At 42.5% G+C, this 19,183-nt stretch overlaps 1 protein-coding gene across 1 annotated transcript in view; it reads left to right on the forward strand.

Annotated features, from left to right (window-relative positions):
- LOC139545061 (growth hormone receptor-like) overlaps nucleotides 1-19,183 on the forward strand; it is an 82,929-nt gene that overhangs the window by 43,379 nt on the left and 20,367 nt on the right. Inside the window, exons 3-5 of the mRNA XM_071352437.1 lie at nucleotides 16,585-16,717; nucleotides 17,113-17,285; nucleotides 18,863-19,041. Coding sequence (XP_071208538.1) covers nucleotides 16,585-16,717; nucleotides 17,113-17,285; nucleotides 18,863-19,041 — 485 coding nt within the window. The remainder of the gene's footprint in view (nucleotides 1-16,584; nucleotides 16,718-17,112; nucleotides 17,286-18,862; nucleotides 19,042-19,183) is intronic.

The following is a 19,183-nucleotide window of genomic DNA, read 5'->3' on the forward strand; positions in this document are numbered from 1 at the left end:
GCACTACTTATGAACAGAGCCCTATGGGGAATAGGGTGTCATTTGGGATGTAGTCAGATGCTGAGCAGTCTCCGGGAACCACCGAGTTCCGTGTTCATTTGATTGGTTGTCAATGAAGGCAGTGCTAAGGAGATGATCGTGGACTTCAGGAAACAGCAGAGGGAGCACCCCCCCATCCACATCGAAGGGACAGCAGTGGAGAAGGTGGAAAGTTTTAAGTTCCTCGGCGTACACCTCACAGACAAACTGAAATGGTCCACCCACACAGACAGTGTGGTGAAGAAGGTGCAACAGCGCCTCTTCAACCTCAGGAGGCTGAAGAAATTTGGCTTGTCACCCAAAACCCTGACAAACTTTTACAGATGCACAATCGAGAGCATCCTGTCGGGCTGTATCACAGCCTAGTACGGCAACTGCACCGCCCTCAACCGCAAGGCTCTCCAGAGGGTGGTGCGGTTTGCACAACGCATCACCGGGGGCAAACTACCTGCCCTCCAGGACACCTACAGCACCCGACGTCACAGGAAGACCAAAAAGATCATCAAGGACAACAACCACCCGAGCCACTGTCTGTTCATACCGCTATCATCCAGGAGGCGAGGTCAGTACAGGTGCATCAAAGCTGGGACGGAGAAACTGAAAAACAGCTTCTACCTCAAGGCCATCAGACTGCTAAACAGCCACCACTACCTCAGAGAGGCTGCTGCCTGCATTGATACCACATCACTGGCCACTTTAATAAATGGATCACTAGTCACTTTAAATAATGCCACTTTAATAATGTTTACATATCTTACATTACTCATATCATATGTACATACTGTATTTTATACCATCTATTGCACCTTGCCTATGCCGCTTGGCCATCACTCATCCATATATTTATATGCACATATTCTCATTCACCCCTTTAGATTTGTGTGTATTAGATAGTTGTTGGGGAATTGTTAGATTACTTTTAGATATTACTCCACTGTCGGAACTAGAAGCACAAGCATTTCACTACACTCACATGAACATCTGCTAACCATGTGTATGTAACCAATAACATTTGATTTGATTTGGAACTGGCCCAGTCTTCCTCAACAACGGTGAAACATCTCCCTCCTTTCTCCACCTCTCTCATTCTCTCTCCTCTCTTAGTCACTACACTATTTCCTCTACCACGCTTCTATCTAAACGCTCCTGAAGTCACACAGCGTGTGTGTCTCTAGTTCCGTCATAGTTTCTACCCCAACCTGTTTTAGTATTTTCTACCCTTTACATATATTTACCAGACGTGCCTCTGAGATTCAAGCTCTGTTGGGTCTTCCTAGAAATCTTTAGCTACAATTTTTTTCCTGTTAAATTTTTCACCAGTGGGCAGACCGCATAACAAGCAGAAAATATGCTTTTGGAGACGCTCCCTGTGTTTAGGGCCAGACCAGGGTGATTAGTGTGTGAGTGTGTGCCTATGTGCGTGCGTCTGACTGTCTGGACCCTGTGTACCTATTGATCCTGTTGTGCTGATTTTGAGGCTCTTGCTCTTTAGCCATGCAGGCAGAAACAAGCGGTGACCGCACAGGGTTTGGTACGCCTCACACACACACACACACACACACACACACACACACACACACACACACACACACACACACACACACTACAATTTCAGAGCCCTCAGTCTGAGCCCTACAAAGAGCAGTACTGGGTTGTGTTTACGGTTTGTAGCAGGGCTTGGCCAAGTTAAGGAGAGACAGGGCCCAACGATACAGCCAAGTTAAGGAGAGACAGAGCCCAACGATACAGCCAAGTTAAGGAGAGACAGAGCCCAACGATACAGACACGTTAAGGAGAGACAGGGCCCAACGATACAGCCAAGCATTTATGGGAAAGAATGGACGGAGAACCAGGGAAGATATGTCAAGGGGTGAGGGATGGAGGGTATGAGGGATGTTAGGATGATACATTTCCAATTTGTGCTACTAGTTCAGGGTGCCACTGGCACAACATTGACATACTTGACTTAATCCTGTCCCCTTGGGAGCATTGGGCGTCCACCATGGCTCTCCACCTCACTCTCTTCTGTATGAGGGCTTTGGCATCTTGCCAGGAGATCCCAGCTTTGTTCAGTTCTGGTAGTGTTCCTGGCACAACATTCAAACATCTGGCAGATATTAGCCTAGAGAAACCATACAATGCTCAGGCCTTATTCCATGTTCCAGGTAGAAACACACATCTATAAGGAGGCCAGTAACAGAACAAAATTATGTGAGAATATTTTATGTTGGCTCATGACAACTAAAACCACCCAGGGAAAACTAGGCTAGAACCACCTCAGTCAGTCTGTGTGAGAGACCAGCGACTAATCTGTACAAAGCAATCCAATGCCAAAGCAGTGTGCGTGTGCGCGTGCGTGTCTGTTGAGAAGGGTAGCTGTAACCCGACCGACTCATCTATATTTACTCTCAGCCATTCTTAATATGACATAACGAAGCTAATGCTGTGGTTGTGAGGTTATTACAGGAGATGAACATTATCTTGGGCTAATAAATGACTGGATCCTGGCTGATCTGTCTGGGACTGTGAGTGGACCCCGGCAGACTGGTTATCACACTTCAAAGTAGAATGGGATGATGGTCTTAACGATCAACTCAATCCAACCCACATAGAAGTATTGTTGGTATATTCTTTAACTCTTATTTTACAAGGTAAATTGACTGACAACACATTCTCATTTACAGCAATGACCTGGGGGATAGTTACAGGGAAGAGGAGGGGGATGAATGAGTCAATTGGAAGCTATTAACTGAGTAGTTATTTTTCCTATGGCCATATACATTCACTAAATGGTTTGATGTACTTCAAAAACGAACAACTCCTGCTACTTTCATTTCACAGGTTTGCTTCCGGTTTGTTTTCAGAATAAGAAGTTTTGGTGTGCGGACAGTAGTTTGTGAATATGGACTAGCACGGTGTAAACATTGACAAGTTGGATAGATTTTCAACCTTAGATAGAGCTCCAGTTAACTTTTATAGGGGATTCTCTTTGTTTCTTTTTTTAAATTTGATTTTAATTTTACCCCCTTTTCTGCCCAATTTTCGTGGTATCTTGTCTCATCGCTACAACTCCCATACGGGCTCGGGAGAGACGAAGGTCTAAAGCCATGCGTCCTCCGAAGCACAACCCAACCAAGCCGCACTGCTTCTTAACACAGCGCGCCTCCAACCCGGAAGCCAGCCGCACCAATGTGTCAGAGGAAACACCGTGCACCTGGCCCCCTTGGTTAGCGCGCACTGTGCCCGGCCCGCCACAGGAGTCGCTGGAGCGCGATGAGACAAGGATATCCCTACCGGCCAAACCCTCCCTAACCCGGACGACGCTAGGCCAATTGTGCGTCGCCCCACGGACCTCCCGGTCGCGGCCGGCTGCGACAGAGCCTGGCCGCGAACCCAGACTGTGTGTGTGTGTGTGTGTGTGTGTGTGTGTGTGTGTGTGTGTGTGTGTGTGTGTGTGTGTGTGTGTGTGTGTGTGTGTGTGTGTGTGTGTGTGTACGTTTTACTGTACTTGAGAGTACCAGAAGTCCTCACTAGAATACTAAACCAATTCAGAGAAGTGAGGACATTTTGCCGGTCCTCACTTGTAAAAAGGCTATTTTAGGCTCAGGGGTTAAGGTTAGTGAGGACATTTTGACGGTCCTCACTTGTAAAAAGGCTATTTTAAGCTCAGGGGTTAAGGTTAGTGAGGACATTTTGACGGTCCTCACTTGTAAAAAGGCTATTTTAGGCTCAGGGGTTAAGGTTAGTGAGGACATTGACGGTCCTCACTTGTAAAAAGGCTATTTTAGGCTCAGGGGTTAAGGTTAGTGAGGACATAACCCTAACCCTAACCCTATTTTAGGATTAGGGGGTTAAGGTTATGGCTTACCGGTTAGGGAAAATAGGATTTTGAATAATAATCAATTGTTGATCCCCAAAAAGTCCTCACAAGTATAGTAAGACATAGGTGAGTGCGCGTGTTGGCAGTTATTTTTAAAACCTGTTTACATTCCCTTGTGTGTATCTGGTGTTCAGTGTGTCTGTCCCGTCCGTCTGTGTCTCTCTCTGTGCTTTGTTTCTGTCCATGAAAACAGGGTGTAGTCTAACACTGCCCCTCAGCCTGTCCACCTTATGGTTAGTTGACCTTTAACTTGATGATATACAGTATAGGGGCATAATTCACTGAAGCTTCCTTTATAAACATGTAAATGTTACATACACAACCAATACCTCATCCTCATCTGTTCACTTCAAAACCAGGATGATGCCTCAGCATGAACCTCTAAAGCAGGGGTGTCAAACTCTACAAGACTCCAAACGGTGAAGCTCAGTTGTATGGTAAAAAGCATATTTCCCCCTTAAAAACTGTTAAAAAGACTATTTAAAGCAGGGTTGTCAAACTCATTCCACGGAGGGCCGAGTGTCTGCAGGTTTTAGTTTTTTACTTTCAATTAAGACCTAGTCAACCAGGTGAGGGGAGTTCCTTACTAATCAGTGACCTTAATTCAACAATCAAGTACAAGGGAGGAGCGGAAACCCGCAGACACTCAGTGGAATGAGTTTGACATGTGCTTTAAAGTGTCTTTTTAACCGCTTATGGTGTAAATATGTTTTTTACCCTACAGCTGAGCTCAACGTTTGTAGTCTTGTGGAAATTAGGTTATTCAGGCCTACAGCTTAAGATGTGACCCAATATACACTACCGTTCAAATGTTTGTGGTCACTTAGAAATGTACTTGTTTTCAATGAAAACATACATGAAATGAGTTGAAAAAATGAATAGGAAATATAGTCAAGACGTTGACAAGGTTATGAATAATGATTTTTAATTGAAATAATAGTGTCCTTCAAACTTTGCTTTCATCAAAGAATCCTCCATTTGTAGCAATTACAGCCTTGCAGTCCTTTGGCATTCTAATTGTCAATTTGTTGAGGTCACCTGAAGAGATTTCACCACATGCTTCCTGAAGCACCTCCCACAAGTTGGATTGGCTTGATGGGCACTTCTAATGTACCATATTGTCAAGCTGCTCCCACAACAGCTCAATAGGGTTGAGATCCGGTGACTGTGCTGGCCACTCCATTATAGACAGAATACCAGCTGACTGCTTCTTCCCTAAATAGTTATTGCATAGTTTGGAGCTCTGATTTGGGTCATTGTCCTGTTGTAGGAGGAAATTGGCTCCAATTAAGCGCCGTCCGCAGGGTATGGCATGGCGTTACAAAATGGAGTGATAGCCTTCCTTCTTCAAGGTCCCTTTCAAGGTCCCTTCTTCAAGGCACTCCTCCAGCGTCTTTTTATTTTTTCTGCTTCTCACAAATGTTTTTCCTTGTGATCCGAACACCTCAAACTTAGATTTGTCTGTACATATCACTTTTTTCCAATCTTCCTTTGTCCAGTGTCTGTGTTCTTTTGCCCATCTTTTCTTTTGATTGACCAGTCTGAGATATGGCTTTTTCTTTACAACTCTGCCTAGAAGGCCAGCATCCTGGAGTGGCCTCTTCACTGTTGACATTGAGACTGGTGATTTGCTGGTACTATTTAATGTAGCTGCCAGTTGAGGATTTGTGAGGAGTCTGTTTCTCAAACTAGACACTCTAATGTACTTGTCCTCTTGCTAAGTTGTGCACCGGGGTTTCCCACTCCTCTTTCTATTCTGGTTAGAGCCAGTTTGCTCTGTTCTGTGAAGGGAATAGTAGACAGCGTTGTATGAGATCTTCAGTTTCTTGGCAATTTCTCGCATGGAAAAGCCTTCATTTCTCAGAACAAGAATAGCCTGACGAGTTTCAGAGGAAAGTTCTTTGTTTCTGGCCATTTTGAGCCTGTAATCGAACCCACAAATGCTGATGCTCCAGATACTCAACTAGTCTAAAGAAGGACAGTTGTATTGCTTCTTTAATCAGAACAACAGTTTGCAACTGTGCTAACATAATTGCAAAAGGGTTTTCTAATGATCAATTAGCCTTTTAAAATGATAAATTTGGATTAGCTAATACAACGTGCCACTGGAACACAGTGGCACGTTGTATTAGTGATGGTTGCTGATAAGTGATGGTTGCTGATAATGGGCCTCTGTACGCCTATGTAGATATTCCATTTAAAAAATCTGCCGTTTCCAGCTACAATAGTCATTTACAATATTAACAATGTCTACACTGTATTTATGATCAATTTGATGTTATTTTAAAAAAAAACTTCTTTCAAAAAGAAGGCCATTTCTAAGTGACCCCAAACTTTTGAAAAGGTTGTGTACTTTATTAACATTTATTTGTCATTCAGACTTATTTTTCATATTCTGAAAAACATATGTTTAGATTTGAGGAACGTTTTATTGGAGCACTTCCTACATCGATGATTTGAAATCATGGAGACTGTCATGGAGACTGTTCTGCTGTGTGTGTGTCAGGTTGGTGCCAGGAAGATATATGGGCCAGCAGGTCATGGTGACACAGCAGAACCGTAGATATACATAGTTTGCCAAAACTCTGCTTAAGAATTAGCATCTTAATGTCCTGCCACTCCATTTGGTTTCCAGGGGAAGGTTTTCAAATCTGTACTCAGCCCCCCTCCAACCAAAGCCCTCCCCTTTTGAAAAGTACACTTATGTTTACCATCCAGGCTGCGCTGAATGACAACATGGAGGTATCTGATGCGACAATTTTGCAGGTAAGCAGTGATTACTAGAGAACTTTTGGGTTAAAATCCAGGTCGCCAATTCAAGCACCAGCTCTGCAAATTCAGGATAATAAGTCATGCTAATCCAAGGCACCGGAACATCGCCATCGGTCACGAGATTCTGTTAACGTATCAGTGATCATGATGGAGAAGACGATTTCAACAACCAGCCTTGGTGTGAATAGTCCCTTCCTTTATTCCTTTCTTGAAATTTATCTAATAGAAAAAATGTATGTGACCGTCCGGCTCAAATCGGTCTTATGTAGCAAAATATTTAATTGTGTTTTTTACATTGGATAAAAGTAGAGACTCAGAGCTACAAAATGGTATATCATACACTTCAGTTGAGGAACAGTGGGAAAGTAATTTTGCTTTGAAAGTAAACTCACTTTTGAGAAAATGTCCTTTGAATGTTTTGGTACTACTATTGGAGAGCTCTTCTTTGTCTACACCCATTCAGCATCTGGCACGCTCTGACCTTAGTTATCTATGTTTTCTTTATATTTTGGTTAGGTCAGGGTGTGACGAGGGTGGGTATGCTAGTTTTTGTAGTTCTAGGGGTTTTGTAGGTCTAGGTATTTGTATGTCTATGGTGACCTGATATGGTTCCCAATCAGAGGCAGCTGTTTATCATTGGGAATCATATTTAGGTAGCCATTTTCCCTTTTGTGTTCGTGGGTTCTTGTTCTATGTTTAGTTGCCTGTCTGCACTATTCATATTAGCTTCACGGTTCGTTTTGTTCGTTTGTTCAGTGTTCATTTTTTAAATAAATATAGAATGTATGCGTACAACGCTGCGCCTTGGTCTCATTCGTATGACGAACGTGACAGCATAGTTCACAACCTCTTAAGCTTTAGCCCCACCCATCTCTTTAAGGGGTGATCCGAATGTACTAACAGCAGTCAAGCACCCAAGCTAAGTTGCTAGCTACTTCCAGACATCTAAGTGAGCGAGAACAGCAACAACAGCGTTACTTGCCCTAGCAGAGCATTGTTATCCAGAGCGTTGGTGACTGCAACTGTGCTTTCAGATTGCCCGTTCGTAAATTCAGAGTGCTTCGCGTTCAGAGCGCACAGCAGACGCTCTGGCTGATTAGTTTACTGACACCGGCCATATTCAACGGGTGTTGAGCATTCGTAAATTCAGCAGTTATTCTGCGCTGTCTCGCACACTCAGACGAGAGTGCTCTGAAATTGGTGTAGATGGCCAGACTGAATTTACGAACGCACTCGAAATGGTTACTTGCATAGTAGAGTCTTTTGTTAAGCCATGTAGTTAGCTAGCTAGTTAGGTAAACAATGAACCCTAATGAACCATAATCACATAATGATGTTACTACCCTGCATGAATCTACAAGTGAACCTGGTTGGTAATCTAATGTTAGCTAACATTAGGTAGCTAACCAACCAGGTTGAACGTTAGCTAGCTAACATTAGGCTATAGCTAGCCAAGCAAATGGCTCTTTATGTCAATTAGAAATGTGTAATATCTGAAAATGTAGCTAGCTAGACTATCTTACCCGTATACATCATTCATGGTTAGACGCGTCTCCTGTCAGATGCCATGGTTGCCCTTAGTTTGAAGATGTAATCTGGAGACAGGTGTTTTCTCCATCTCCTTAGCTATCATACTCAAATTCCACTGATTTCAAAACTCAGTTCTCCAGAAAGTGGAGAACAACACTTATGCAGTTGTAATACATGCTGCATTTTTTTAAAGCCACGTTAGACATGATTACCTAGACATACTGACCAGCTCAAATAGACAGAAGCGAGCTATATGGCAGACCAATACAAACTCATCTCTCGGCATGTCCAGCCCACTCATTATCTCAGCCAATCATGGCTAGCGGGAAGGTTGATGTCTTCTTTTGCTAAACCAACTAGGTTCGTAATATATCAATTTTATTCTTATTTACAGATGGCATACAATTTTGTTATTATGGCACATAAAAGTTCACATGTTCGAGAAGGCATTTCTGCCAAAAAATGCATTTTGATAAAAAAATTAGCACTTTACGTTCAAACGACTCTCCTGTGAAGTAGTGACCCGCGACATACGCATATTTTCCTGAAATGGGTCACATATTGCCCTCACCTATTGGATAACTTTGAAATGAGGATAGAACATTAGCCAGTATCTCGTTTTCTTTTCGCTCAAGGACAAAAGGTCCCACCTGCTCTGTGTGTGTGTGTGTGTTTGTGGTTATGTTGGTGTGTATGTCTCAATCTATCCCATATTGTAAGACACACCCAGGCCTTGTGGGTTGGGTTTTGTTCTCACGTCTCTCTTATCAGTGTGGTGACAAACTATGCTGTGTTCCATCATTTGCTAATTAGTCAGATGAGTGAATGATGGATATGGTTAATGTCATAGAGATCCTATTGGGATTATAATCCTATTTCTATGGTTACTAATGTAATAACGCTGCATGAACACCCTAGTCAGAGGAGACCTTCCCCGTCAACACACATTTACTGTAGCACTTAATATTAGCTATTATCATCCTACTTAATAGAACCAGTGTTCAGTAAACACAGTTTTTATAACACTCACTCTGTCTGTCTTGCTCATCTGTTTGGCTTTAATGGATCAGTCCTGCAGACGTGTATACACAGTAAGATGGCCTTGAGTAGCATTTAATTTGCATTGTGCCGGTGATAGAAAGATTGCCAGCGTACCTCAGAGACTAGTAAGAAACAACCGCTTCCTCTGTTCTGTGTGTTCAGTCTGTGTTCAGTGTTTTTGTGTGTGTTCGTGCGTGTGCGTTTGTGTGCATGTTAATGTGTGTGTAAAAAGCTGTAGCCTTTCTAATGTCATGCTCTGAATGGATGTAGCCTAACTCAAATTGCACGGAAATCACATTCAATCCCACTGATTTGGACACTTAAGTGGAGAGAGCAACATGGTTGGTGAAAGGACATGCTTTTAAAATGACAGAATGTCCTGTACAGCAGAGGGATATTACATGGGGCCTATGGGGATGGATATAGGGCACGGATATAGGGCACTTACTAGCTAATCACATCTGTATTCAGAGCTACAGGTTTAAGCACATTAGTTACAAGGGAGCAATGGATCTATTGATGGGAAATATTTAAGGCAAGGATCTAATGATGGGAAACATTTAAGGCAAGGATCTAATGATGGGAAACATTTAAGGCAAGGATCTAATGATGGGAAACATTTAAGGCAAGGATCTAATGATGGGAAACATTTAAGGCAAGGATCTAATGATGGGAAACATTTAAGGCAAGGATCTAATGATGGGAAACATTTAAGGCAAGGATCAGACTGCAGCTGGCTGGTGTGTCTAGATGAAGAAGAAACTGTAAAGGCCAACATGGCATTCTGATGAGCCTGTGAATGGAATGACAATAAAAGGCTGTTTTTAATTATTGTGAACATCCTTTTCATGCATGTAGAAATGCACGCTAACTCGGACAGCACACACGCTTTATTTTACTTTTAGATTTGTGTATTGTTGTGAGTTACTTTTTTTGTTTAACTAGGCAAGTCAGTTAAGAACCAATTCTTATTTAAAATGACGGCCTACCCCAGCCAAACCCTCCCCTAACCCAGACGACACTTTGCGCGCCGCCCTATGGGACTCCCAATTCCAGCCGGTTGTGATACAGCCCGGGATCGAACCCGGGTCTGTAGTGATGCGTCTAGCCCTGTGATGCAGTGCCTTAGACCTCTGCGCCACTCAGGATCCCTTAACTACTACTGCACTGTTGGAGCTAGAAACACAAGAATTTCACTACACCCTCGATAACATCTGCTAAATATGTGTATGTGACCAATACAATTTGTTTTGACACACACACTGTGCCTCAGTGGTTTATCAGATAAATAAAACCGAGTTCATGGCCAAGATAACAAGCAGTACCTGAGACAGAAAGGTCATTTCTTTAAAGCAGGGCTGTTCAAATCCAGTCCTGGAGGGCCGAAACACTTCTGTTTTTTGTTTCTACTTGGTAGTTAATTGCACTCACCTGGTGTCCCAGGTCTGAATTCGTCCCTTATTAGAAAGAGAAGATGAAAACCAGAAGTGTTTCGAACCTCCAGGACCAACATCGAACACCCCTACAGGGACCATTAGGAGACGTCCTAAAATTGTATTTTGTTCCCAGAAGCTGGGAACTAGACACAAGCCTCTAGGGGGCCATGACAGAACGATTTAACCCATCAGAGTTTAAGTCTTGTCTAAACCGTGTGGGGGGGTTCTACTAAGCTACATGGAATTGTTTTAAGAAGGTCCTATCAAGGATAATTTATCTATTTGATTTTGAATTTAGCCTTAGCCCATACTAATGCAGTGAATAACAGATTCACTACATGGAACAAAAGATAGTCCCCCAAAAATGTCAAAAGGAAGTTTGCTCTGAAGTGTCTGTCCTATATCTGAGAGATGTATAACAAATACCAGGAATACATATTTTTTTGTTATATATTCAACCCCATATTTTGGGCATTAAACAGTCTCCATATATACTTCCATTCATTTTTTCAACTGGTACCAAGGGACCTTCAGACAAGTCTTGTGAGGCCTGTGGGCATCCTAGAGCAAGACAACCGACATGTACGTGTTCATGAGAGTCTCACCTTTGCACAGAGTAGCCCAAACTGTCCGGATGCTACAGACAGAAGTTGGCAGATCTGCTGTACCAACTTCAGAAAAGTCTCCTGACACTTGTGGAGGTCAAAACCATTGTGTTCGTGAGAGTCATCTTTCCATTGAGGGGTCATAATAGTTGTAGGCCAAATCGTTCGGATGCTGCAGACGATTTGTGAGAAGAGAAGATTTTCGGGATGTCGCATGTTCTGACAAACACCGCTCGAGCTTTGTCACCTTTCACCGCAGATGCAGTAGTGCGACATAGGCGGATGTGGTGGATTGAGACGCATTCAAAAAACATATCTCTAGTTTTAACTGACAGATTTTTATGGGAACTTTTGTATTATGCTAATTGTATTTCCGTAGGGGGGCACGGACATTGGCCTTAGGTTAAACTTCTATGGACACCGGAATGTTCTTGCAACGTTCCCATGAAACATGCCTAGAACATTATCTTATTTTCGGAGAACATGGTAGCCATGTTCTGTGTACGTTGAAGGTGTGACGTTGATGGAATATTCTCCTATCCCTCAGAAAACTGGACACTGGAACGTTCCAATGAAAAGTGTCTAGAACATTAATATTGAAAATGCTGAGAACATGGTAACCACATTCTGGATAAGATCTGTTTGACATTAAAGAAATGGTCTCTTGGTAACAGTCCTTGCACATTAGTGGAACATTCCTATGAAAATGTTAGGTATTGACCTAATGAGACTCTTAAAGGGAAATTTCTTCTAAATGTTTCAACGACATATTCATCCTCTCCAGCACCACCACAACATCAACATATGTGAAAATGGTGTGTTTCTATGTTTTGTAGTAAAAAAAGATAGAGGAAGATATGTGTTTCCAATGGCATCATCGGTGTGCATCATGTCATTTTAACCAATTATGAGCAGGCACTGCCTACTAATGGATGGGTTGGCTTACAACGTCACAAAAACGATGTACGTGCTTCCATGTGGCAGAAGTCAGCCCGTTGTAATTCTGGATGGCCAGATTGCTAGCAAGAATGACAAGAAACTGCTATGTGGGGAATTGTAAGTGGCTCATTTCATCTTGTTATTGATACCATGTCTTGACTGATTTCCTGTCAAGGCTAATATTTTTTAAATTTAACTAGGCAAGTCAGTTAAGAACAAATTCTTATTTACAATGATGGCCTAGGAACAGAGCTCAGTTTGTCACGTTCTGACCTTAGTTCCTTTGTTATGTCTTTATTTTAGTCTGGTCAGGGCGTGAGTTGGGGTGGGCATTCTATGTTGTTTTTCTATGTTTTGTTCTGTTGTTAGATTTCTATGTGTTGGGCCTAGTATGGTTCTCAATCAGAGGCAGGTGTCAGTCGTTGTCTCTGATTGGGAGCCATATTTAGGTAGCCTGTTTGTCATTGTGTGTGGTGGGTGATTATTTTCTGTGCTGGTTTTTATCTCACCGTACAGGAGTGTTCGTTTGTCGGTTTATTGTTTTTGTTAAGTGTTCATTTATTCGTATTAAAACAATGTGGACACTTAACACGCTGCGCTTTGGTCCTCCTCTTCTTCCACCCACGACGAGCGTTACAGGGTTAACTGCCTTGTTCAGGTGCAGAACGACAGATTTTTGTCTTGTCAGCTCGGGGTTTTGATCTAGCAACTTTTCAGTTACTGGCCCAACGCTCTAACCACTAGGCTACCTGCCACCCCATAATATGCCCACCCCCCAAAAAAAATATAGCTTACAAGTTGTCAACAATCTAAGCCAACATCATCTGTTTTGCCCCATGGTTGCGCACACACAATTTTTGTTGCTAAAACAACCAACCCGTCTCATCAACATCAACTCATTTGTTGATGGTGCCATATCTATTTTACTGCTAAACATAGAAATGTTCCATTTTCACATACATGTGTGTTGATGTTGGGGTGGTGCTGGAGATGATGAATATGAGTTGAAACATGTTAACATTTCCCTTTTAAGGGAACATTTTTATTAGCTGGGCATTTATCAAATGAGTTGGAAATGAGTCAGGGTCAGCCTCTTCAGGGTAATTAACTTACCGTTTAGCAATATACCCACTGATTCATCCCTATCATGCCTTTTGCTCTTTTCAAACCAGGATTTATCATTAGTCACCAGGCAGCTTTGGTACTCCCATAAAGTGATTTATTTTGACTGGTGAGGGTCTGTATGATGCACGATGACCAAAGCTGACATCTGGGCAGTGAGTCTGGCTCTCGTTTCCTAGCTACGCTGTATGGAGGAAGAAATGCAGGCAAACACTATTTGAGAGAGAGAGATAATTATTTATTTGTCCTTTTTTGCTTATCTTTATCAAGTGTGCCAATAATTTTGTACCTGACTGTAGATGACTTCACAAAAAGCTACTGACAAAGGTCTCTGGACCTTTAGTTGTCAAAAATGTACAGATCAAAGGTTTGAATGAGCATGCAGGAGACCGTTTCACCTCGGACCTTTCACATCTGACACACTTTAGGCTGGGAGGCTGGATAGATGTGTCCCGTTGGTGATAGGTTAGTGGAGAATATATGGTAATTTAGCAGACTCTTTTATATAAAACCACCTACAACTTTACAACTTCAGCATTAATTCATCACAATCCTTTCACTTACTTAGCCTAGTACACAAGCTACGATGGAGTACACTTATTATTACTATTATTATTATTATTATTGTATCCATGACTCAGATTTATTTGATCTTAGTCTATTTTGATACATTTTGCTAACATTTTAAAACGTATAGAGAAAAAGTCATGATTTGACATTCGTAAACAATTTACTGTTCAGAAGTCTACCAGTAGTATGTTTTATCAAATCTATTTGGAAAGGTTCTTTAATGCAATATTTCCATTCATGCTTAGCCTATTAGTTTAGCTTTACAGTAATTGCCTTGGCAAGTTGTTTTAAGCTACAGATGGAGGATCTTAATTTGATCACTCTTTTGTTGCTGAGAATTATCCTGCAAAGCAGGAAATACAAACATGTTTTTTAATTTATAAAAAGGCTTCTAAAGTTTGTAATTTCCACTTAGAAATGTCAGACTTGATTTGCCCTAATGAAAAATGTATCAACCCCTACAAAAATGTCCATACATTTTTAATCCACATAATAATTCACATTTCCTGTTGCGGCAGGATTATATTCTTGCTATAGAAAACTGTCTCAAATTAAGATCCTACATCTGTACGTGTTTTCTTCGATGAATCTCTACCATTAATCAAATCTTTCAGTTGGCAGGGGTTCGATTTTTCTTAATTAAAATTGAACTCCGAGTATCTTAAAGCTTCAATATGTAACTTTTTGGCCGACCAAACCAAATTTATATAGATATGACTCTCAGACCTTAGCACATATGCCCAAACATACGAACACACAAACACAAACATTGTTTAAGTGCCTCACTGTATTTATATTTATTTTATTATAACTATTCTTTCTTGTTATGCACCCTGTGGAGAGTGAGAGTGAACCTGCAAGTAAGCATTTTATTTTACTGTGTTGTGCCATGTGAATACGGTATGACAAATAAACTTTGACTTGACTTGTAGGCCATTCTCCTTGCTGTAGGTTGTGGCCTCATGGCTTTCCAGGTCTGCGGTAACTCTGATTGTGGCAGCTGGAATTCGAGGGGTGGGAGTTAGGGAGGGTTGAAATAACAGAGTGCAGGGAGCAACAGATCGACCTTGGTGTGAGAGAGAGAAAAAGAGAGGAAGAGACGGCGAGAGAGAGGAATGCACTGAAATAGGAGCTGTAGGCCTATATTCACATAGAACCTGAATGCAGTATGTACATGTATTTAACATCCCAAAGAAACTGAGAAATACACTATATACACACAAGTATCCAAATACACCATTTCAAATTAGTGGATTTGGCTATTTCAGCCACGCCCGTTGCTGACAGGTGTATAAAATCGAGCACACAGCCATGCAATCTCCATAGACAAACATTGGCAGTAGAATGGCCTTACTGGAGAGCTCAGTGACTTTCGATGTTGCACCGTCATAGGATACCACATTTCAACAGGTCTAGTTCGTCAAATTTCTGCCCTCTAGAGCTGCCCAGGTCAAATGTAAGTGCTGGTATTGTGAAGTGGAAACGTCTAGGAGCAACAACGGCTCAGCCGCGAAGTGGTAGGCCGCACAAGCTCACAGAACGGGACTGCCGAGTGCTGACTAATCTGGAGTGATGAGTCACGCTTCACCATCTGGCAGTCCCGATGGACAAATCTGGGTTTGGCGGATGCCAGGAGAACGCTACCTGCCCGAATACATATCTGACAACTGTAAAGTTTGGTAGAGGAGGAATAATGGTCTGGGGCTGTTTTAATGGTTCGGACTAGGCCCCTTAGTGCCAGTGAAGGGAAATCTTAACACTACAGCATACGATGGCGTTCTAGATGATCCTGTGATTCCAACTTTGTGGCAAAAGTTTGGGAAAGGCCCTTTCCTGTTTCAGTATGACAATGCCCCCGTGCACAAAGTGAGGTCCATGCAAAAATGGTTTGTCGAGATCGGTGTGGAAGAACTTGACTGGCCTGCATGGAGCCCTGAACTCAACCCCATCGAACACCTTTGGGATGAATTGGAACACCAACTGCGAGCCAGGCATAATCGCCCAACATCAGTGCCCAACCTTACTAATGCTCTTGTGGCTGAATGGAAGAAATTCCCTGCAGCAATGTTCCAACATCTAATGGAAAGCCTTCCCAGAAGAGTGGAGGTAGCAAAGGGAGGACCAACTCCATATTAATGGAGTGGCAATGGAAAAACAGAGTAGGAAACTGTATATTTAGGTTACACTTTAGGTTACACTCAAACCAAGTTTTGATGACTCAAAATGTCACTGTTTTCTACAGTAGTAATGCTCTGCCTGAGTGAAATGCACAGCGCACAGCTAGCAGGGGTTTGGAATGTGTATGTATGAACAGCCATTGATTAACTGTTGTATGAAATGCTTTGCTTCTCCCTGTCTCAACCCAGAGGAAAGCACAAACTCAATTACACTCAGTTCCACCCCATATCAAAGTTTGTTCCAAGTCCACACCTCAGAGGCCTGCATATTTCTCCTAATGAAAGATTTGATCCACACCACAGATGGAGTCACATACTGTGTCTTGTCTTATGCAGTAGCCCATGTCAATTTGTTAGTTTGCTTCTCTGTGATCATTGAAGTCTCTCTCTCTCTCTCAGAATTAAAGATTGTGCTGAAATCAAACTACTGGGCAAATAAAGGTATTTTTTCAATATAAAAATCTCTCTCTCAGATCCCTCCGTCCAGGCTCCTCATTTGACTGGGTGTAAGTCCAGTGAACAGGAGACGTTTAGGTGTTGGTGGAGTCCCGGAAGCTTCCAGAATCTCACGGAACCCGGAGCACTGCAAATCCAGTACTGGAAGAAGTGAGCAGAGCGAGAGAGCTGTTTATTTAAGTTTTATTCTCTCTTTATCAATGACCTATGCGGACTTGAGAGTAGAGGTGTGCCGATCTCGTTATACTCATAATCGTATCCATTTTATTACACTTGATACTCGTAATCGGATTTACTCGTGATCGAAAAACCAGGAAGTGTGATTTAAATGCGATTTACTTACTTGGACGTGTTTTTTTTTCTGATCACGGATAATAATAAATAGTAATTGTGTCATAATAGTATTCTGAAAATTCTCCATATCCGTTTCGATACTCGTTTTGTCCGGGTACTCGGCACACCCCTACTTGAGAGTATACCTGCATATACCTCTAAAATGTATATTTGCATAATAGACCTCTAAAATACCTCTCTCTCTCCCTTAGGAATGACTTGACAAAGGAATGGAAGGAGTGCCCTGACTACTCCTCCTCTGTGAAGAACGAATGTTTCTTTAATAAGAACAACACGGTTATCTGGATCAAATACTGTGTGCGGCTCCACTCTGAAAGCCAGAACAAAACCTACGATACCTTGTGCTTCGAATTGCAGGACATTGGTGAGGGCACAACAGAGACATGCTAATATGGACTGTTGTAGTTAACAACACTTAGTTGATAGCCCCTAGACACTTCTTTATGCCCAGATGCAGAAGTGAGGAATCTGAATGGGCCTGACTGGCTTACCTACTGGGTGGGGTCCTCAATGAAATCCCTGTTCATTTTCTGGAAGCCACTGATGTCTTTTAAAAATCCAGAAATTGACTGTTTGAAATACATAATTGTCATCAAGTCTCAGTCTTGACATCATCAGTGGCAGTTGACTTTAACACTTTGTTGCGTCCATCTACATGATTGGTTGAGGGGCCATCCAAACGTGTAGTGGGACGAGGGGTTGATTACTGTTTCGTTAAATCATGTTGACAGAAGTAATTAGGTTGAAATGAAAACCTATAAGCACACTGGGTTCCCAGGAGGACCAGGAGCAGTAAGGCCTAGAGGGCCAACACGTTATCAGAAATACCAGGACAACAGCATTGTCCTGTTGCATGTTGGTCAATGTCAGACCATGCTCTCACAGTTTGAATATACTATATCTAATTTGGACCTGTGGGTCCTTTACCTAACAGTGGGAACATGTGTGGAAATGACAAGTATCCATATTAGACGGACACCGTAGGAAAAATAATGAAATATTGTAAAGCAACTTCTCCATCCCACGCCTCCAAAAGCAGAGAAGGACTATCAGCATGTGAGACTAACGATAGCCGAGGGATGGAGGCCGTTTCTACCAGAAACCCTGTGTTCAGAGGTGAATGGAAAGATGACAGCAGGGATGAACAGACGGAGGAGGGGTGGACAATCCTCAGTCAGAATAGAACTGATGATAATGACTGATCATAGCAGCAGCTGTTGTTATTATTCAGGGGGGTTTCACACCGACTAGACTAGTGGATACATGTACACTTGCGGGGACATGTTTCAGACATGCTCTTCTAATGTGAGGTGGACAGTGTGATAGACATTTTCTATAGCAGGGTTCCCCAACTGGGGCTAGGTACACTTGTTGGCACCCCATGTAAAAGTAAATAAATTAACTCTTAAATAAATAATTTATTTAAAACATTTTATTGTTGGACATAAAAGACACCAGGAAAAAAATCACCAGAAATCACCAGAAATCTGTTCCCAAGTCTTCCCATAGAGACACATGTGAACGTATCCCAATGTAATCAAGGTTTGAAATGATTATGTTTTGTCAAATACTGTATCTGTTTGGGCTTCTTGCGGTCAGTTTGCAGTGTACAAGTTATTTATAATTATGTTCTGGCACCTCGACCCTCCGCTCAAGAAACAATCTGCCGGCGGCTAAATGTAGTTGGGGACCCCTGGTCTATAGACTAGCAGGGGGACGTGAGATGCTGGTCCTGGGACCCCCAAGGGGTACAGGCTTTGTCCCAGTCCAGCTCTAAAACACATGATTAAACCAATTGAGGTCTATGTTGAAGACAATTCTAAATTGGTTGACTTGTCTCATCAGTGCATAATACATATGGAGAAGGAAACCACTTTACACTATTGGTCATTTATTGGCCAGTCATTCATATACTGACCTATGCCCTTTCGTCCCTGCCAGTGCACCCTGACCCGCCAGTGGCTCTGAATTGGACGCTGCTGAACATCAGCCGGTCGGGCCTGAACTATGACATCATGGCGAGCTGGGAACCCCCGCCCTCGGCTGACGTATCCGTTGGATGGTTGACACTGGTGTATGAAGTCCAGTACAGGAGGAGGAACAGCTCACACTGGAAAGTGGTGAGTCACAGGGACACACACACCCTGACGGCGCTTTCAGCCTATTACCCAGCTGCCTCTGCAGCTTTGATGGGGCCGTAGCGGAAGCCAGAGATGGGCCTTTTGGGAAAACAGGGTCTTGATGAGGGGCAGGGGTCAGAGG

This window comes from Salvelinus alpinus, chromosome 19, assembly GCF_045679555.1.
Source record: "Salvelinus alpinus chromosome 19, SLU_Salpinus.1, whole genome shotgun sequence".
NCBI lineage: Eukaryota > Metazoa > Chordata > Actinopteri > Salmoniformes > Salmonidae > Salvelinus > Salvelinus alpinus.